The sequence below is a fragment of the Rhyacophila brunnea genome, unplaced genomic scaffold, assembly GCF_057557595.1.
Source record: "Rhyacophila brunnea isolate RB1 unplaced genomic scaffold, BYU_Rbru_1.0 scaffold_2, whole genome shotgun sequence".
Taxonomy (NCBI): Eukaryota; Metazoa; Arthropoda; class Insecta; order Trichoptera; family Rhyacophilidae; genus Rhyacophila; species Rhyacophila brunnea.
The window spans coordinates 42586402-42608427 of NW_028232859.1; the positions used below are offsets into that span (position 1 = coordinate 42586402).

Here is a 22026-nt window from a genome sequence, read left to right on the forward strand (position 1 = left end):
TCTGACAAATTGCACACATGTTTTTTCAATATAGCTTTTGGATCCAGAGAAACCAACTTCCACTTTTCGTAAAAATTTGTTAAGCCTCTACAGAAGGCGATCAAGATTTACACCGGACTGCAGTCAGTGAAAACAATGTGGTTTTCTATTCTCTTCTAAAACTCAGTGCGGGTATTAAAGATGGAGTGTGAACTGTTTTAATAGCAAATTTTTAGAATCATCATTCACTTCATAAGATAACGACCCAAACAAAATATTCAAAAGAAATTAATAAAGAATGTTATTCAGTAGCAAAACTTTTAGTATATAGGAACATAATAATAATTATTATCTACACCAAAGTACGAATATTATGGCAGCCATAAGTGAAATATGACTTGGGAGAGTTTTGAATCATGGACCATTCGGTAGATATTTAAAAAAAAGATGAATCAGTAAAACTAACTGAATATATCAGTGTAGGGACAACTTTGCTTTATTATAGATGCATACTCAACCTCTCACATTTTTAGGATTTTTGAATTTGAAATTTATTCTCTGAAAATCATCAAATATAACAGGTTTGTGAAAGTAACAACAATGGGTTTTGGATTATTTTACGATTTTATTAATAAATAAATATAACATTTAGGTAGATACTTATGATAAAAAACTAATCTAAGATTTTGAAAAAATATTCAACTTCCAAAAGGCCATCTTCAGGTAAATCACTACAATGAACAGCATTTTTGATTCTGGTCTGCCCAAATCTTGCCCTAAGTGTGTGAGGTCTTAGCTTGAGAGCAATTTCCTGAAAAAATAAATATTTCATGTCAGCAAAACAAATCATGGTGTGGTGTCATTGTTAAAACTTTTATTTATGAAAAAGGTGTTCCCTTACCGGATCGATCGGTCCAACTAGTTTACGGAATTCAACAGGCGTATTGATTTCTGGTGGACCAATAATTTCCATTGCTACGCATGGTCCGGATGTTAATTCAGCAACCATCCCCTTAAAAAAAAACGAAATTATATTACATTGTGGATATATACTAGAATATGGTAATAACTATTGATTTTTAGTTTTATGCAGAGAAGCTGACGATTGAACTAAAATAATATATAAGAGTGAAGCTAAAAATGATTACATTAGCTGCAAATCATTTTCCATTGTAGATTTATTTGTATTGAGAATCACACTTTTGTCCTCTAAGTCAGTGCTCCGCAACCTTTTCTCACCCACGGCCCATTAAAGGTTTTCCCAGAATTCTACGGCACACCAGGAGTAAAGAAATATATTAAAAAGTTTATACACCAAAATTACATTAATTTATGTTTTGTAACCTGAAGTTCTTGGTCGAGACCCATTAAGCACCCCCGTTTATCATTTTTAATTAGAACTAGAGTTGAAAAACTTTGCTGACATAGATATGTCGTAGAAAATGGGAGCAAAGCTGCTATAGCCTTGTCGGAAATCCGAGGATATTCTTTATTAACCGAAATCTAGAAAACGGTCAATGGAACATCGGCAAACTTTACCTTTAACGTCCCGTCATTCCTCGATTCAACAAATTCCTCTCTAATTTGTAGGGAAAGCACTTCTGCAGAATTTTCGGCATTTGCAAAATTGCAGGTTGCAAAAAGATTCCGAATCCAGTCGTATTGCTCCGTATCGATTGTATGAAAGTAGTGATTAACTGTCTTTTGCAGCATTGTTAAATGTTTTTGAGCCAGATCCAAAAGTATTCGTTTATTTTCAATCGTAGTCTGCACAATCATCAATGCACCGCAGCACACCTAGAATTGTCTCGCGGCGCACCGGTTGCAGAGCACTGCTCTAAGCTAATTGCCAAGGTTGTACTCAGATCAATATGTATGTAACGAGTAACCAAAGTAAAACGTCAAAAGATGCATATGTCTTCTTTACTTACTAATAATTCAATGGAATGAAGGCGTAGAAAATCAATTTTTTATAGTTAAAAATACTATCACACTAAAAACGTTCTGGAATCACAATCAGATTTTGTAAAATATAGTTAAAAAAAACCATCTACTATCTCAATCTGGAATCTCTTTGGTTTCATTTAATTTTTATCATGGTATCTTCCTTTTTTCTGCACAATCTATGGTGTTTCTCACACTAAGGGTGATGTGACATCTTAATTCTGTAGTAAAATGTCAAAACACGACATGTCCGTTTTTCTAGATTGTTCAGGAGAGCAATTTTAAACTATGAAAAATATTCAAATAATGAGCGGATCACATGAATACGTGTATTAATTAAGGCGCTAAGTACCAATAAAATAAAAACTGACATTTTTATAGAAAATTGTTCTACATACCAACGCCAATAACTTCAACTGTAGTCTAAGTGCCTCAAGCAAGTCAAAAAAATACAGCAAAATAATTAAACTTGTCGACGTTGTAAGTCCGTTGGCGTGTTTTATTTATAATGGTGTAAGTAGCACTGCAGTGGTTAACGGCATTCAATCTAAAATAGCTGACGATGGTGTGTTGACACTTGCGAGTTCTTAATACCTAAAATTATAGAAGCTGCCGTGATTGCTTCACACTGTAAAACTACATTTTTCAAAAGGTCTGCTTCATGAAATTTTACTGCAATGACTCGGTATTTTGTAACTACAGGCAATACTACTTTTTGGTACTTAGAGCCTTATTTAATACACGTATTCACATATTGACGGAAGACCAATTACATACAATATTTTGATATCTAGTAGATCTCACTGAGATGAGTCTGAAGGTATACATAACTCAAGTTGCCAAAAATACGGATATATTATTTTTTACCATCTTACTACAGAATTACTATTATTATTAAATATTTGATACATAGTTATAACATACCATGTAGTCGGGAACAACGCCTTTGTAAACTTCATAAAATTCAGCTGCATATGTATTTTCCAAATAACACATCTTCATAGCAGTTACTTTATAATTCTCATTAGTAATAGCCTTTATGATTCTTCCTAAGTTACCATCACGAATAGCGTGAGGTTTTATTACACAGCACGTACTGTTGTTAAGCACAGCAGTCAGTGCAGGTCCGAGTGATTTCATCTTTCCAACGGGAAAAAAATAAGAGAGGTCCTGTAATAATAAACAAGTGATTTATTTTTGATAAAATTTTATCAGCATATTCAGGCGCACACTCATGGAGGGGTTCCTTGGGTCCGGATTGAATTATTCAGATAAATGGAATATAACATATTGTTCTGATATTATTAAGACATGTTTGCATTTAACATTGCCATGCTGCATGTTTAAAAGTTGTGATAGCGCAGCGTGGATAACACCAACGGTTGTAATAATTAGGATTATTAGGCCATCCGCACATGATAACTAATTGTGGGTGCGACATGTACGTGAGCAATCCATCAATGGTTATGGCCACAGCTGTTAGAATCTTTAAATTACCTATTTAAAACTTCAGTTCCAGTGGAAAATTTGGCACTAGTTTAGTTGAGATGAGGTGAGCAACTCATCAATGGTTATAGCTGAAAATCAGGTGTTCACCGCTAGAAATTAAAGTGCGGAGTGTCTGGACAAGGGGAATATACCTAGGAAAGTACTTAAGTAAGTGGCACCCGCTAATTGTGGACTTTCCAAACTCCGTAGAGTTGCGTCCAAAATATCAAAATTAAATTAATACTTATAGTACCTAATCCTCCTCACTTTAAAAAATATTTATAATAAATTTATTATTATAATACAGATATTTATTTTAAATGGATCACGCTCAAACCATTTTTATGTGCCGTAGTATATTAATAGCAACTAAATAAAAACAGATTGATATTATCGTAATAGATTTTTGGGTTTTCATCGCATGTTCTTGCTTTCTTTCCTCGACATTTCGGGCTTGTTGCAGAGGCCATTCTCAAATGCTGCAACAAGCCCGAAATGTCGAGGAAAGAGTAAGGAAATACATGCGGTGAAAACCCAAAAATCTATTACGATAACAAATAACCATGGTCTCAAACATTATATTGATGTTAGTTCTTCTTCTTGTCGTGTCTGTGCAAGAGATACGCCTACACTTCCCAACCATGCCTTGGCCATCGAGAAGACTGCGTCATTGGCTTCAAATATATCATCGATGATAGTTCATATTATTGGATAAGCTTACTTGAAGTGCATCTTCCATAGTCATTGGACCATACAATGCATTTTGAATGGAATTCGTTCCAAACTGTTTTCGAAGCGACCCGCACTCAGCTATTTTGGGATCGGCATGGCCCATGTCTTGGCACCATCTATTGACAGCGTTATCACCGACAAGTTCAATGCCAATAACTGGGCCACTAGTGACATCTTCGAGTATGCTTCTAGAAAAATTTGCAACACCATTTGTAATGTTTTAAATTACTACATGGGTAGTTTAACATATATAATGTAAAATATTTTGAATATTTATGATTGCAATTTGGTTCAATCGATTCCTGATTTTTTGAAAAAAGAACGAACATTGAATTTGATAGTTTTATTAATTGCCAGTTGACGAGGTACCAAATACTTACTGTAAATTTTGGTCTGATCTCAAGCTATGACAAGCTTGTAAAGCTGTTTCCTGAGATAGAATTGTCATTTTCATTTTCATGATTCTATATCCTTTATCTAAAATGCTTTGGATAATTTCACCTATTTTTTCATTAGATATCGGCTTTATCATTGCAAAGGTTCTGAAATAATAAAACACATTGTAATTTACCTGCTAATTGCTTTTTGGAAAAATCATAACATGCAATAAGTAACTACTATAATATTATGGTAAACAATGGTAATGGTATGGTATACAATGGTAAACTTTTTCAGATAAATCTACTTTTAAAAAAAGGTGAACGTTATCGACCGATTTTAATTTTAACTAATAAATGTTCTCTTAGGGTGTTTTTTTAGTTTCGTTTCACGTTTGATGTAAGCCAGCTCGCACATCAAAACTCATCTCGTCTACAACGTGTCAAGTATATCTATCGTTATTTGCAAAACACACGTTGCAAAATGGAGTTTTGTTGAATGCGACTTTTTAGTTTGAAAAAAACATCTAGGGCTGTTAACAACAAATCGCATGCGTCTCGAACTGCGAGTCAAAGACGCCAGAATGCATACGCACAATCACAAATTGGTCATTCCTATACCGTATATACCTATCGCCGTATCCAAATATATAAATATACGTTTCGATAGGTTACGCGCGACTGTCGCCAAGTAGATGTGCGCGGTCTTCATATGCAACATCAGAACGACGTTCCTAGAAGGTTTGATTTACGGCTGTGCGGCAGACGGGGTGAGTTAAGAAGTGAGAACTGGCTTAAAATGTCTTTCAATATTGCCTTTTACTTTATGCCACTTTGGAATAGGATATCAAACAAATGCACTGTGCAATAGAATTAACAATAATGATTATGAGAGGGAGAGACTCACACCTCCGACCATTGTTATATGAATTGTGTAGTAGCTCGATAAATTTACTTATCTTTAGAAGTGCATGTAACTACCAGATATAGGTACCCAGAATGTAATTTCCATATTGTAAATTAGCTTTTTAGTTGTTCTTGTTTAAATAAAAAAATATCATTTGCTTCTTTCTTAGCTAAAATCATGTAATATATTTCCAGGCCTACCTTTCAACAGATTTAGATAAAATCTTTCTGGTACTTTCACATCCAAAATCAACAATGTGAATAAGTCTACCAAAGACGCGAATACTTCCACCTACGTAGAAGTCGTGAAGCGTTATTCCTACCACCTGCGTACGTCTTAAAAAAGTTCTTCTATTTTTCATGTCATACATATCAAGTGAGCCATCTGATGGAAAGAAATGTATGAGGAATTTCCTGGTAGTTGTTGCTTCATTATCATACCATTCTCCAACGAATGCATAATTATCGCCATAATTAACCTCCTAGAATTAAAAATATGTAATTAAGTTGAATTTCATTTCTCAATAGTATTGATAATCACAAAACAGTTGAATCCACTATAGAAATAATATTAATAATACGAATGGAAAACATCAACTCAGTTTCAGTAAGTATATGTTTTCAATAAGCAACCCTTCAAATAATAAATTTAGACGGAATGTATCGTTTTGAAAATTTGAATAGTGTTATTGATATTTAAATAAATTTAGTAAATATACTCTGTATATACCATCTAATCAAAAAATAATCGTTGATCTTTCAAACTTGTTTGAAACCAATGTTGACATTTGGCTTAGTGGCATAGACAATTTAAGACTAGATAGAGAAACGTCACTTTTGTTGTAAATTGAAACCTCAAATAACGTTACTAATTATTTAGGAATACTTAATCATTGACAATACTTTCGACATTTTTAGCGTTAAAAAATAACTGTTTTATAATATTCCTAAACATAATTTTAGCATGTTGCAATATTGAGTATAATAATATAAATATATAAAAATGAAAATAATAATTTTAGGTAGGGACCTAGGTACTTACTTACGGGATTCTACCTTCTGAATTGCACAAAGGAAAGTGTGGTTTTCGGTGATTTGGGCACCATCATTCATTGTACACATATTATTTATCTTGAATTTTATAAATTTGACACAGGTCCATTGTCAATAATAAAATATAAACGTCAAATGGTAAATGATAATAATAATTATGTAGGTAGTGGAAAATATTATTTTTATTTGTTTTAAAATTAACTGCAGTACCGGATATTACTGTGTCATGATTTTTTTTAAAAATATATCCCTACATACATAGGCTATATTATTTTTATTGTTTAAATATCAATAGCGAAGGGTGCCTGTTGGACCAAGTTGTATTAATTTTAAAGTCTGAATCTCAATCATTTGATCTCTTTGGTAAGTATAACATTATTATATTATTATTATGATATTACAATTATTTTCGCAGTGAATCGAAGTATAGGTACTTAGTATATTATAATAAATAATACACCGAAGTTCAATTTGCATCGATGTATATGGTAAAAATAAGGAGAGATTAATATTCCCATCCTCCATACTCAAGATCTACATAATTAATATAATACACATTTACCTACATACTATTGTAACAGTTTAAGTAATCATACTATTTATTAGACTATTAATTCTATTATTAAATAAAAACACTGAAGACAGTCGGTATAATTAAACATTATATTTGATTAGGTTAGGCAGGTTTCCATTCAATGGAGAAAGTTGACATTGTACAGGCGAATAATTCTTCATTTGAACATTTATTGTATACAGATCATACATTTCCATTCGGTGGGTAATTTTAGCAGAATCTTGAAGTTCATCTATTGTTTTATTGTCTAAAAGGACATCATGTTGCGCATAAAAATTTGGGTTATCCGGGTACAGCTCATCACCTGAAGATAAGAAAGAATACAAAAATTATTCAAACTAATAATAAAACAATCTCTAATAATAATAATTATTGTTATGTAAGTATATAAATGTGATGACGGGTATTACTAAATTTTATTATGTAGACCTTTAAAATTTGGAAAATAATGGAGCAGAAGTTCTGATTTTAACAAATACTTTGTATTTATTTGTTAATTATTTGAGCTAAAATATTTCCTCATATATGTTTCTATTATTATAATACGATGATCTTTAGAGGTTAGAAATTAAACACTTAAATTCTAATCGATTTAAGTTTTGTACTATTCCATTTGAGTAATTTTGTTATGACTCGGGTTTCGCTTTTCGGCATTTTCAGACACTATGACGTGTAGTGACCAATGGTAAATGCATACCGTCAACGAATAATAGTTTATTATAGGCCAATGTACGGAAAGGCGTAGCCATTGGAATTTAAATTCAAATTCCATCAAGGTGGATAACAGGTCAATATTGTGGAGAACATTCTATTAGGGAACATTTGCCATTACGGCTACTTCCACCCTATCACGCCCCAGCATTGGGGCACAGGGCAAGCACAAGTTAGCGCCATTTCCCTCGGTTCATCGCCAACTCTTGCGCCTCCCGCCATGTCAGACCTGCAGCACGTAGGTCGTTCCTGTAACACCGCTGCAGGGTGAGGGAGAGCCGGCTACGGTGCGCCACAAGGGTACGAAGTGTCGCACTCTTTGGCGGCATCCGGAATACGTGTCCCAGCCACGTAAAGCGTCTCTTCGCGATAACCTCAATCACCGAAGGCTGCTCACGAACTCGGGTGTTTGAAACGAGGTCGTACCAATGTACCCCTAAGATTCGGCGGAGACATCGATTCTCAAAGCTCAAAAGCCGAGACTCTTGAAGCGTAGGAAGATGCCATGTCTCACAGCCATACAGGAGCACAGGTAGTACGCACGCGTTAAACAAACGACATTTTGTCCTCACAGAAAACAGCCTTGACCTCCATGCGACTCCAAGTGGCACCCAAGTATTTGAACCTGGACACCAGCTCGACAGGCAGACCGGAAACCCGCAGATGAGTGTCGGCGTCGATGCATGCAGCACTGCACATGGATTTGGTCTTAGCCGCATTCAGATGAAGACCCACACGTTTCGAGTTCGCGGCGAGCCTGTTCACGGTTACCTCCAACTGTTCGATTGTCGAGGCAAACACGACTGCGTCATCTGCATACTCCAAGTAGCACAGTCTTTCTTTGCATAGATCGGTTGTCATAATGATGTAGGTGTATTCCTCTGTCGGGGCGAACCGTCTTACGCATTATGAAATCCATCACGATGATAAAAAGAAAGGGCGTAAGTACACATCCTTGCTTGACTCCTGACGTGATTTCAAAGAGGTCAGAGGATGTTCCAGCTGCTCTCACGCGATTAGTAATAATAAAACCGTTGCAGTATGCAAATTTTTTTAGAGTTATGCACCCAAAACAAATATAAAATAATAATATGTAATTCACCTCAACACTCTTTTTCATAAATCAGCAAGCGCCATGAGCATGCCACCGAGGACAGCGGAAGCGAATTACCCGTTGCCTGTCAGTGATTTTATGGTATCCGTGTTTAAAAAATCTGAATACAAGTGGTTTCTGCTTTAATACCGTTAATACCGATAACATTTTGATTTTTTTAAATCGGCTTTTCGGAAAACCCGTATTGCCATAGCTATGAATGCTATACATATCGCGATGGGAATGATAAATAATAATTTTAAGAAAGGTAATTAACCGACTTGAAGCATTCCCTGTAAAATAGGTACTGTCGCAAGTCTAAAGTGGTCGTTGTAGAGTTATGAATATGGTTAGATTCGTTTTTTGCTATTTTAATAAAATACTTTTGTATCTCAAACTCAAATAGCACTAAGTATGTATTATCTATTAATTTTCTAACACTATTCAATCCAGTAAAATACTGTTAACTAAGTTACGACATCAAGAGCTAAATATCTAAACGACATCTAAAAACAATATCATTTTAAATGTTATCCTAATAAAACACTGTCGTAACTCAGAAATGTTAAAATGTCTCCATTTTATTATGTGCTAAAGAAAATGAGAAAAGTGGTTAAAAATAAATCATGTTATGATAATATGTACAAATTTGTACATCCATGCCTATCCTGTTTTTCCGAGAATATTTGAAAAAAATAATCTTCAAAATGGCTCTCCTGCAAAATCACATTTTTTAAAACTTATAACAGTATTTTACTGTGGGTTTGTTGTGCTCTAATACAGGGCTCGAAATAGACCGGAACGCACCGGAGCGCCGTTTCTGTTCGTGGATTCTTTGAAAATTGCGTTCCGTTTCATGTTATTGAGATAATATTGCACGTAGGTATGTAGTTTTTAAAGTTGTAAGAACTGATTCGTGGGGAAAATGTGTATATTATTTATTAATGATTAGTCCTACAAGGTGTATAATATAATATAGGCTGTTCGGACTTCAGATGTGTTTACAAAAAGGGCTAAAGGGGCTACAGGTCCCGGACCTTAAATTAGTAGGTCTCTGGAACCTGAAAAATAATTTGAAATCACAAAAGAACCTTGCAGCGAAGGAATACACAAATGTACGAGATTCTAGAATTTTGAAGATAAGAGCCCAATTCTAAGAAAATTTACGAAAAATAAGTGATTTTGCAAAAATGAGTTGTGTACCAATTTAAAAAAAAAACTACATTTTAATGTTGTATTTGGGGGGGGGGGGGGTATTTTGAATGATTATTCAGCGCTCCGGTTCATAAGATTTTCTATTTCGAGCACTGCTCTAATATAAAGTAGTTTTTTCCATAAAACAAGTAAACCTGATACTTCGCTTCTTGCTTTTAATATTAGCCTATTCTGCAGATATTATTTTATTTCCTAATTATTTTAATATAACCTTTCTTTATAGTTAGTTACCAACATGTACCTATGTAATAAATAACCAATGCAACATAGCTGACATTGAAAAATAAAGTTTCATTAATATTAAATTTAATTCTTTCAATATACCTACTTCAAAATAATGTTTCCATATTTAATTTTCCATTCATGACAACATTGCATGAATAAAAAAAATATTATTGTCGGCTATTTTATTTCGTTTATTCATATATACCTATATTATAACTTATAACAGTTAACAATATTGAAAACTGTGAGAATATGAGTTATTTTAGTTGAGTATAGGTTTAAAAAAGTCAGACATTAATAGGATAAAAGGCGTTAAGCTCATTTCACAATGGCGGGTTCAATGAAAATGCGAATGAAAGAATAAAATAGCCATACCTGGAAAAATGGCGATCGACCCTTTTCCCTTTTTAGGCTTTAAAAGAATCGGATAAATTTGATCACAGCCTAATGAGCTTCTTTCAGATGCAAATTTAATCAACCTGTCGAGATCCTTTTGGTGAATGAATCGAGATAGCTCATACCATTGTGGTGGTGGTAGCATCAATTTCTTAGACTCATATTTGCCCATCACTTTCTCTGGTGATTCCCACTGCAAAAAAGTGAAAAATAATAATTTCTTCTTTCGTCGTGTCCTGTCTTCAGATGGCTAGAAGGTGTCGCTCCAGCAGTTAGCAAAGGCAACATAATTTTTCATCGCTTATATAATCTCGTTGAAATTGCATTTCAGTGAAGATGCCTAATGACGCCCTGTTGATGTTAGTAGGTAATGCATTGTTCAGGTACGGCAAATTAAGGAACGAATACGATTATTGGAATTTTTGGGAAAGTGGCAGTTTTCTATGAAGCGGACGATGCGGTCTCTTCGTTAGAAAGTACCGAAATGTTAGGTTTAAAATTGGGGGCTTCAAACTTATCAGCTCCTCAGATATCCACGTATCTAAAACTACCGCTGTTTGAGAGGAGGCTGTGTAGAAATTCTCTAATCCTCAGTAGATGATATGTATGTATTTTTTCCTCAAAATTTGGTTGCAATTGTTACATTTGTCTGTTTGAGATAATTACACATATATTATATTTGTGTACCTACTATTTAGAATAAAATATGAAACACGACATTCTATATCTGTCTATTGGCGGCACTTTGTCTAGAGATTTCACTGGTTATTGTTGCTTATACCCATTTTTAGATACCCTCAGAGGCAAGAATCGCCTCCCGTGTGGGCAGTTTGTCTTCTTCGGGCGAGACTGTCAATCGTACGGTATAGTCGCCATAAAGATTTTCATTGATTTAAGCCTTGTTATGGACAGTTGTCTAAACTTTAAAGAACCTCCTAGTTCTACATCCTGTTAATTTTAACCCTACGGGATCTTCTTTAAAAGTAATACTATTATGGTGTAACTACGTATAAATCCTTTTATTCCAACGCGTAGGTGTCGCTGGGTTTCAAAATCAGCCAAGTCCACCTTTAGATATTTTTGACTTTTTTGTGAATTGTTGAAGAACTACTACCTTTTAACACTTCTGTATTATCGAAACGTGGAACTTATTAATTTTAAATATTCTATAATCGAAATAATATAAACTTTCACCCTTGTGACTTCGTAGTACTTCAGTAACTTTTAAACAAAAAGCTGTTTTTCTCCTATTCATTTATTATGGACTTGGCTGATTTTGAAATCTAACGACACGACTGCATAACGCACACGGATTGGACAAAAAATAAATAGCTGGGAGAGAAAACAAAAATGTTTCAAAGCGCAAAAACCTCGAAATTTAGTTAGGCAGGCAACATCTGTCACAATACCTCTACCCTGGATAAATCTCATAATCTGGTAGTAGGTACGTAGGAGATATTAAAATACCTAAAAAGCAATAGATAAACCCTCTGAATTTCATCGATTTATGTATGTATTTTCGAAATATATTATTACACCTGAAAATATTTATCAAACTAAAAATACTAGGTCTTACCCTAACTTCCGAGACTTCAGATGTTTCTGCATACACTGGCGGAGACTTATCGAAAGCAGTGACAAAAAATAGAGTATCGAATCTTTGCGATGCATATCCTATTGGTGTCAGCCAGTTACTCCAGACAAACAGTGACCAGATATCAGGGTAACAGTCTAAATGCTGACACAGCGAGAGAAATTCCAACGGATCTTTGTGGACCTAAAATTGTAGGAAAATAGTATTTAGTATGTAAGTAAATTATTAGTCTTCCATTTTCTATTCGATTTTCTACTAAAAACCATATTACAGCTAGCTGATAGGGGATAGTAAGCCCAGAGAAACTTTTCAATAGGTACTGAATTTTTCTTTGATTAATTAGTGTTTTTTTTTATATCCCAGGACGTTGGTATAAGGAAATTGAGAAACATATATTGAATTCTGCTTAAAGTGAAAATATGATATCAAATTGTTTGAGTGATATATTATTACGTTATTATTGTGATTTAGTAGGTAAATAATGCGTATGTGCTCGTTTACATTATTATGTCTGAATCAAGATTTATTATAAGTATTTTTCAATATAATTTTAATGTTTACCGACTGTATCGTTACTGTCATCATGACAATGCATGTAATTCTACTTCAAATATCAAGGACATGGGACAACTGGGCGCCAGGACAATTAGGCGACACACTGTCGAATGATAAAATAGACGTTCATTACGATTTTATACAGAAAGCATACGAGGAATTTTAATCAGCTTCTATCTACTACTTAGTATTTTGATGTTAACATAATGTTTTTATTATTGTGGATTGAGAATTATCTATCATGCCTGAGTCTTTGTATATAAACAAAAGAACCCACTTCTCGTTGGAACTTAACATAATATTATTATGCACAATTAAATCATTATTTACGTGTGCTTAAATTCTCACCAAGTATTAAATATTAATTTAAATACAAATAATAATAATAAATATATATTTTAAAAGTACATATAATTCACGAACGTCTATTTATTTTCGAATTTCTTTCGATGCGTGGTACCCACTTGTCCGGCGCTGAATCGTCCTAGATCCTCAATCCTATTGGTATGGTAGATTGTTTCATTTTTAAAATTAGCCACTCTCTATTATTTATATTTTTAGTGCACTTAAATACGCTATTTGAGACAACGTTATTTTGAATTTATTCCCGGAATTAAAAAAAAAATAATGGATTTAATATCTTGCAGTATTCCAGGATACAGGATTCCGTGATGGTGCCCTAGTGACTGATAACTGAATTTACACTAATGCCTAATGGTAACCTAGTGATTTAAAAGAATATGTTTAGATAACTCAACATGTCAAAAGCGAAAAGCCGACGATGAATAACTCATTTTTTAAATAAAAAAATCAGGTACCTATCAAATATTTCAATTAAAATAACCTAACTAAATGGTTTTTTTCATTGTGTGATGTAAAGAAATGGTATTATAAAATACAAACCCGTTAATAATATGTAAGCTATAATATATTTATATATTTTATGTACATACCTACCTACCTTTTCCACAAAACAATTCACATTAGAAAATGAACTGTCTTGTGTTAAAAATTAAAATTAATTGTGGAAAAATACAAACAATAATTTCAAGATAAAAAGAACTTTTTATTTACGTTTTTAAATTTACTGTTGAATCATATAAACTTGACTTGACTAGCTTAAACGATCAAAAAAAATTGTACTCGATAGAAATACTGAATAATGAAATGTCATTTCATATTGATTTCCATAATAATGCACGTATATATTATTTATAATAATTTAGTTGCTAGGACCTCCTAGCAACCAATAATGGTATCGAAATAACTTTTCATACAAAACAGAATTAACTAAAAATGAATTCAATTCTACTTAAAGGTGGCTAAAAGCATTAAAAAATGCATTGCCATCGTGTTCTGATATATTCTAAAAGTTTCAAATGTCTAGCTAGTCGGGAAGTTAGTTAAAAATCGATTGCAAGATTTGTACCGGACAAAGAAACACCGGTCAAATAAGAATACCACCTAAGAAAAACGTTGTAAAAAACGTTGTAATAATAATAATAAATAGTAACTTACATATTATTAAAGTGTATTTTTTATATTATACTATACCTATATATCGATTTATATCTAATAAAACTAAACTATATTGAACATTACCTTATTTTGCCAATGTTTTACGTCAAAGTCAGTTATGTAGGAAGCGTATTTGTTGTTGTTCTCCGGGTTTTCACTTCTTTGTCTGCAAATCAACACACCCAGTTCTTCGAAGGTTTCCCGGATGGCTGTCACTCTCAAAGAGACTTGTCTAATAATAAAACATACAATTAATTTTAAATGTTCAATTAAGCTCTTCAGGAAGTCCGAAATATATTAAAATAACTATATTGTACATACTTGATCATTAAATTATTATTAGGCGCCTGCCTACATGTTCGAGTATAGTGTTCAATGCAAATGATGTGCATTGACGATAATTCATTTAACTATGACGTAAAACAGATACTTAATAAGAGCTTTTCCAGATGTCCACATGCATTCGCGGGGTGGTATCTCTCACGCGATAAACGCAAGCAATCGCGAGACTCTCGACAACGCAACGTTTATAGCCATTCCAAGATAAATTACGTCATCTAGCATGTACAGTGTAGAGAATACATCTTGCAAGTTATCGCGATATACAAAATCTCAAAGGAACCGTGTATCACAATTGAGTCTTCGGAGTTTATTCTTTATTATTATTTTATGCCCATTAAAAATGTATAACGTCACCTAGCTTGTACACGCCAAATGAAACGCGTCATATGGGTGCAGCACATTTTTGGTACTCGCGCGTAAAACGCGGTGAGAAACGCGCGTATTCCAGGTAGGTACATGTGACCTCATTGAGCCGTTCCCATGTAATCGCCCAGTGTCACTTCTTGCGTGCGGTCGAGGCATAGGTGACTTCATTGAGCTGTCCACATTCGTCACGCTTCGTCTGGACAAGCTCTATGGAATACTAGCGTCGCACTATTTTTCTGATTGTCATGAGTCATGATGGCGAACGAGGATTCACGTTGTTTCTTCAGGGAAATTACTCAAAGCTTGAAAAAACATGGAAATGATCGCGCAAACGCCACGACTAGGGAATTCAATCCCGAGCCAAAATCTTGATCCCGGGATTTCGGGATTAAAATTTGACAATCCCGGGATTGGCATTTTTTTCAATAGAATATTAATTTTTTATAAATGTACAAAATAATAACGTTGATAAAATCGGTCAAAAATAAATCTAGTATAATTTATACTATGGCCTTTCCGCTTCATAAATCCAATTAGTCAGCCAAATATGAAACTGTCGTAAAACGTATGATATCATGGTGGAACCACTTTATTTGATTGGCGTTCTCGCTGTAAGGATTAAAAGTGTGAAGCATTGTTTTTTTCCAATCTTTATCATTTTTATTAATATATGTGAAAAAATAAAATGAATTTGCAACACATGGGTAATAAATCAAACTTCATTCAAACTCAGTTTATTTCTAAAATAGTTATATGTTATTAAAAGTATTTTTTCTGTTATATTTTCGTTTTTATTTTATTTTCTATAAAATTTGATAAAAAATATCAATCCCGAAAGTTTCGGGATTATATTTACCAATCCCGGGATTTATAGGTATCGAAAATAGTTCGGGATCCCGGGATACCGGGATTGGATTCCCTAGCCACGACTAATTAATGTAGCTATTCGACCATCCGTTATTTTTTGAAGTAAAATGATATAGCTGTGTTTAGTTTTCAGAATACTGTGCGTACTTATCACAATAATTATATTGACCATTGTCAATAATGTAAAGTGGTGATAAAAAACGTACCTTTGAATTGGATCTCGGCCTTGCAAAATTGGGGGCAGTAAGATGTGTTTGGACTGAAAGTCTTTGAATTTTTCTGTCTTCAAGCCGAATGATTGGAAATGTGTATACCAGTCTTGGCTGGAGTCACAATCCTCAACGGTGCCTCCAGGAAAAACAATAGTACTTGGCAGAAATCCCGACTTGTCACTTCTCTGCTGCAAGAGTATTTTATAATTGCTCTTGTTGATATTGTTATTTTTGGTAGGTCCATTTTTCGCCATTGCTATAAGCGTCGCGGATTCCCTCCAAATTTTGGCATTTGGTCTCATTTTAAAAGTGAATCCTGACAAAAAAAACTGACATATTTTATACACCTAATATATTATAATACTTACCTATTTTGTTTTTTTTTTAATAGAGATTTCCGAAACTTTCTTCATTTAGGAAGTGCTCCGTCAGTAGTTTTCATACATTTCTGAGATAGAATTCATGGATAATCATTTTGCACATTCGATTTGTTAATATTGCAATACTATTTATATATTAATCGATAGCTAGTTGCGTTATTATACCAATTAATACTAAGAAAGAATAAATCAATCTGCACTATTTGATTTGTGATAATTACAGAATGTTTGATAAATTATCGTAATGCAATTATTTATTTTCAAATTAAGTTAAATAATCGTTTGTTATCGATTTTTCGCCACTGAAATAGTATGATAAAAGATAGAACGATGGGCTCGAATTGAATTTTAATATCTTTTAATGTTTGAATAGTATCTTTAAAAGTGACCCTCCACTGTGTCTTGAGTGTAAAGTGTGTGGCAGTGAAGAACTAGATACCGAGAAGAGTGGAAAGCTTTACGGGAGGCCTTCATCCAACATTGGATTCACCTCGGCTGATGATGGTGATGATTTCAGAGTTTGAATTACACAGAGAAAGTTGTCGTCAACATCATTGGGTTATCAAAATATTTGTTTCGGTTGCTAGGTATCTACATATAATAATTAGTATTATACATCAGTGTATAGTTCAGAAACATAGGTCATCAATAATTACTTTATAATTGGATAATTAGAATATTGATAACAATAAATCATAGTTTAAATTATGCTAATTATAATTATTATAAAATAAGTAATAAATAATAAATGTCAAATGGTATAATTTTATTATACGTATAATTTCATAACAATTTCAATTATTTTTTTTATACTAGAAAAGAGTAATACCTACCTAGTAATATAACTTACGAGATATGAAGATAGATTAAATTTACCATTTTAAATTATTGTCATTTTAAGCGTATTTAAAATTCATATTTTTCCTAAGCGTAGCATTATACTATGGTAGGTTATATTAACAGTCATTTTTCACGATGAATCGTAAAAATCGTTGCACTGGATTAAGCATCAACATAAATAGTATTTTTTGCAGATCCGCGGATTCGAACCAGTAACCCACGGATTCAGAGATTGGACACCGTTGATAATAAATGTGTAAAATAATAATTTATTCTTTAACTCGGTTTTGGCTTATTACTATGGAATATATATATATATTATTGTGTTTGATATATTTATATAGTATATAACACAATCATGTAACATAATACCTACTGGGATAAATGGTGTTTGTTTATATAGTTATGAATTATTCTAACGCTTTGAAATAACTAATTAGAGATGTACCTACTACCTATACAGTGAACTCATATTTCAAACTAATCCTTCTATTTAATCCCAACAGCTTAATCATTACATACCAAAAATAACGTAACCGTTCGTTTCAACAAAACATTAAATTTAGGCATATTATACGAGTATATCTGCAACTCAGAATTAGTATGTAGGTACGATTTTACAGAAAATGAGATAAGTACATACATAATTGGTACATTCCTAAAGTATCATCTTTCAAGTTTCTGTTATTTATTTATTTATAAAATCATTATGAATTCAAGACGTTCACAAAATGACATTTAAATTAGAAATAATTACAAGATAAAAAGAACTTTTTATATACAACGTTTTTAAATTTTCTGTTGAATCATATAAACTTGACTTGACTAGCTTAAACGATCAAAAAAATTTGTACTCGATAGAAATAATACTGAAATGTAATTTTGACATGTAATATTGATATCCATAGTAACGCACGTATATATTAATAATTTAGTTGCTAGGACCCCAGACCCCTCCCCTAGCAACCAATAATGGTGTCGAAATAACTTTTCATACAAAACAGAACTAACTGAAAATGAATTCAATTCTACTTAAAGATGACTAAAAGTATTTAAAAAATGCATTGGCATCGTGTTTTGATATATTCTAAAAGTTTCAAATGTCTAGCTAGTCGGGAAGTTAGTTAAAAATCGATTGCAAGATTTGTATCGGACAAATAAGAATACGAGGTAAGACAAACGTTGTAAAATATTGGTTATACAGCGTTTTCAATAAAAATATTCAAGAAAGATTAATCTCAGAAGAGAAAAAATAATAAAATAGGCAATTAGATACTGGAAATATCCATGTCTACTGAAAATGCATTATGAATTAACTCAACAGGTGTTTCAGCTTTGAAAGATAATATGCTACTTTAGGTACACACGACAGACTGGCTCAATACAGATATAATTTTGAAAAATCTCAGAAACGGAAAAATCTTAATTTTAGATATACACAATTGAATTCAAAGACTTTAACCTCATTAAACCAAATCGTAAAACAGTGGAGGTAGTAATAATCTCGTAAAATAAAAACAAAAATACTAAAAACCACAGTGATTGAAGTGACGTTTAACAGTTTTGTAGATGTAGCATGACTAGTAATTTAAGACTAATAACAATAAGTTTTGAATTTTTAGTCACAGGTAAACTGTAATAAGTAAGTATTTTATACTGTCTACGCATGATTTTATAAAAGTGTTTCTGTTTTTGTTTTGTATAACTTTAAAATGTAATTTTATAATTCTCTAAATATACTGTATTATTGTGAATAGCTCTAGAATATAATTGGTTTTGTAATAAAATTTGTATAATTAGTTCAAAAGTACATTTTTTTTCTACAGCTGGTTTCAAGTTCCATACTACAGGTTGCTACGAAGACGACTATAAATTTTCTGTGAGAAAATAATTTATTGACTTACCGAAATAATATGAAACTATTTCACACTCTTTAAATTTTGATGATTCTTCATGAACATAAACAATTTAACCACTCTCAGTTTCATATAATCGCGAATAGGTAATACCTATGTATTTTTTTTTCTGATAATGCGAATAATTATTTACAGAGACATGAGTAAAACCTCCAGCTAGCGATATTTGTGTACAACCGAATGCGAACGATTGAAATAATATTACAGAAATTTAGCACCGAAGCGGGATATTTGGTGTTTGCACAAAAGGCATGAGTACAAGGACAGGGAACATTGATTACTGTTGATATTAGATTGTTATGTTATGAAATGATTTACCAATATTATATAAATAAACAGATAAGTTTACAGAGAAGTTAATTGAATAATGTGCAAGTAATTATTAGTCAAAGCATTAGACAATACTAATTTATTGTTTTATTGTTAAGTGTGTTTTAAAATAGCTTGTGTCTATGTCTTTATCGATATATATATAAACTAGAAAATTTACGATGTGACAGTGTCACCTGTCAACATTCATATATCAAACAATTATGATAGTATACCAGCATTAGTTTTCTTTCGTGAATTAAAATTAACGATTGTTTTATTTTTGTGTCAGTTTATTTTTCGAAATTAGAATTTTCTTTTCTTTTATTTTACATTTTTTTTTCATGCACTTCTTTCGACTGTGTCCGATCCTGATAGGATCATACGAGCCTCCACAGTGTGGAGGTTCTAACGAGAAATGGATGTCAGCCACTTGCTCAACCTATTAGGTCCATACCCTGACAGACACAAATTGAAAAACAATATGTGTACTTGCCAGACCCAGGATTCGAACTTGGGACCCACGGCTCTATAGTCCAACGCTTAAGCCGCACGGCCGCCGTGGGTGTTCATATTCTTTTACATTACCCCATTTAATCTCTGTCTCGCTCTCTCCTACACATGTAGATATTTTATTTTCTCTTATGCGTTAGGTATAGATATAAATTATATTATATATCAATATATTGATGAATACATATTTCCGAGCCTAAAAATGTGTCTACTAACAGAAGATTCATAAAAAAAAACCAAAATAAAATCCACGAAAATTCGGTAGAATAATAAAATCACTGTGTGAATATTATTTTTACATAAAAGGAATTTCGTCCGTGAGGTGTTAAAACTTTTGATTGAATTGAATTGAAATTTGACAGGAGAGAGAAAAAACTGCTTCATAAGCACACAAATTCAAGTTTCGAATATTTTGATTTATTCAAATAACGTGTATGTAGGTAAGGGGGTTATCGTCATCGAGTGTTTGTAATAAGTCCGATGTGATGGCTACATACATTGGATGTATTACGGTCGTATTCAAATGAGACATGGTACATCGGAAGTTTATATATATATTAATTTTGATCGTACACGCATAGAACATTGAGGGTTTTACTTAGCAGATAAAACGATATATTTTTTTTTGACAAAATTGTCACATCGAAGGTTTTAACAACTCAAAAAAGATATCTTATTTTCTTCTTCTTTGAAGGTGCTACAATAATTGGGTCTTGGGCTATTTAATCGATTTCCTTTAGTCTTCATCTGAATTGTGTATTTTACAATGTGCAAGTTGGCTACCTAAATATGCAGAATTTTTTATATATTTCATATTGCAACTCAGTAATTTATTAAAAATGTAATAATACTGGAATTTATTTAAATTTATATTATGACTGGTAAATAATAAGTAGTAATAAAAGTACTAATTTAATATTTGATTGACGGCCTCACGATGGCCGCGCGGCTTCAGCGTCGGCATATAACGTCATGGGTCCATGGCTGGGTCTGGGAAGTACACATATTATTTTTTTAAATTTGTGGACGAGTCAGAGTATGGATCTCGTAAAAACAAAAATCCGTTAAGAGCATAGGTACATAAGTGAAACGGCAAATAATTTTCAACTGTATGTGGAACGAAATTTCGGCCGCGTTGCCATTCGGAGAGCGATAGTCGAGGTGTCCGCACGTCGATTCGTTTTGTCATGGCGTTGGATAAAAATATTCTTAAATCGTGTAAAGATGACTAAAAAACTTTACGTACGTACTTAAAAAAAAAGTGTCAATGAATATACTACTCGTATTAGTATTACGAATATAATAATAAACATAACATAAAAAGGACGTATGTTGAATTTTTATGACAAATTATATTTCGTTCGCCTCGCGTCATTTGCACAATCCGCGCATCGCCTAGTCACGATCTTTTTAGACCATACCTCAGCTGAGGTATAGCCTTAATACCAGTGGCGTACCCAGGATTTATTATTGGGGGGGCCCAAGGAGGAGAATGTAAATTAGTCCCATAGACTATTTTTCTTCTTCACAGCTTAATTTCTCGTGTATCGGTCTTTTGTCTATTGCACTTGGTGTACCTATACCATGGTCCCCACATCCTGAAACGGGCCCTCAGGCTAGGATATTTGGCGGGCCTCTTACCTACCGCTAAGATTAAATGCAGTGTGAAACACTACATTAACGTTTTTCAAATTGTATTTTAGTTCAAATTAAGGGTACTTATACAGTGAATTATTGGCGATTTTTAATACATCTACTTTAATAATGGAGCTGTCGAGTATCGACACATAATAATCAAAAAATATCTTCTTCTTCTTCCACGGCGCTACATCCCGGGGTGGGATTTGGCCTCCTCCACAACCGCTCTCCACTCAATCCGGTCTCTCGCTACACTTCTCTAGTTACCGGGTCTTCCTATATG

At 33.0% G+C, this 22026-nt stretch overlaps 2 protein-coding genes across 3 annotated transcripts; both read right to left on the reverse strand.

Annotated features, from left to right (window-relative positions):
* Window positions 1–587: 587 nt before the first annotated feature.
* On the reverse strand, window positions 588–6605 carry nmdyn-D7 (nucleoside diphosphate kinase homolog 7). 2 transcript variants are annotated; one of them, XM_085946899.1, is made up of 7 exons: window positions 6157–6224; window positions 5628–5908; window positions 4524–4685; window positions 4133–4331; window positions 2848–3093; window positions 881–991; window positions 588–790 (listed from the first exon to the last, which is right to left on the reverse strand). In XM_085946899.1, the coding sequence occupies exons 1-7, from the start codon at window positions 6157–6159 to the stop codon at window positions 653–655; spliced, it is 1140 nt and encodes a 379-aa protein (XP_085803025.1). In that variant the 5' UTR covers window positions 6160–6224; the 3' UTR covers window positions 588–652. The 2 variants fall into 2 exon arrangements, with proteins under 2 accessions (XP_085803025.1, XP_085803026.1); XM_085946900.1 differs by lacking the exon at window positions 6157–6224 and adding an exon at window positions 6469–6605 and having other exon boundaries at window positions 589–790.
* A 518-nt stretch (window positions 6606–7123) lies between these two features.
* Window positions 7124–19475, reverse strand: LOC147072352 (acyl-coenzyme A diphosphatase NUDT19-like). The gene is made up of 6 exons (XM_085946901.1): window positions 19272–19475; window positions 16142–16463; window positions 14445–14592; window positions 12270–12470; window positions 10673–10886; window positions 7124–7357 (listed from the first exon to the last, which is right to left on the reverse strand). Exons 2-6 carry the CDS (start codon window positions 16447–16449, stop codon window positions 7134–7136), a joined length of 1095 nt encoding a protein of 364 aa, XP_085803027.1. The 5' UTR covers window positions 16450–16463; window positions 19272–19475; the 3' UTR covers window positions 7124–7133.
* Window positions 19476–22026: the final 2551 nt, after the last annotated feature.

What these genes read in the sequence shown, in the direction of transcription:
- nmdyn-D7 (XM_085946899.1), bottom strand. An exon ending in TTATCTAAATCTGTTGAAAG is followed by an intron (nt 4,686 to 5,627) that starts GTAGGCCTGGAA and finishes TTATTATTTCAG; the next exon opens with AACCTTTGCAATGATAAAGC. An exon ending in CTATGGAAGATGCACTTCAA is followed by an intron (nt 3,094 to 4,132) that starts GTAAGCTTATCC and finishes TTATTATTACAG; the next exon opens with GACCTCTCTTATTTTTTTCC.
- LOC147072352 (XM_085946901.1), bottom strand. Translation starts at nt 16,449, where the DNA reads ATGAGACCAAATGCCAAAATTTGGAGGGAATCCGCGACGCTTATAGCA. An exon ending in GGCCGAGATCCAATTCAAAG is followed by an intron (nt 14,593 to 16,141) that starts GTACGTTTTTTA and finishes TTTTATTATTAG; the next exon opens with ACAAGTCTCTTTGAGAGTGA. An exon ending in CTGAAGTCTCGGAAGTTAGG is followed by an intron (nt 10,887 to 12,269) that starts GTAAGACCTAGT and finishes ACTTTTTTGCAG; the next exon opens with TGGGAATCACCAGAGAAAGT.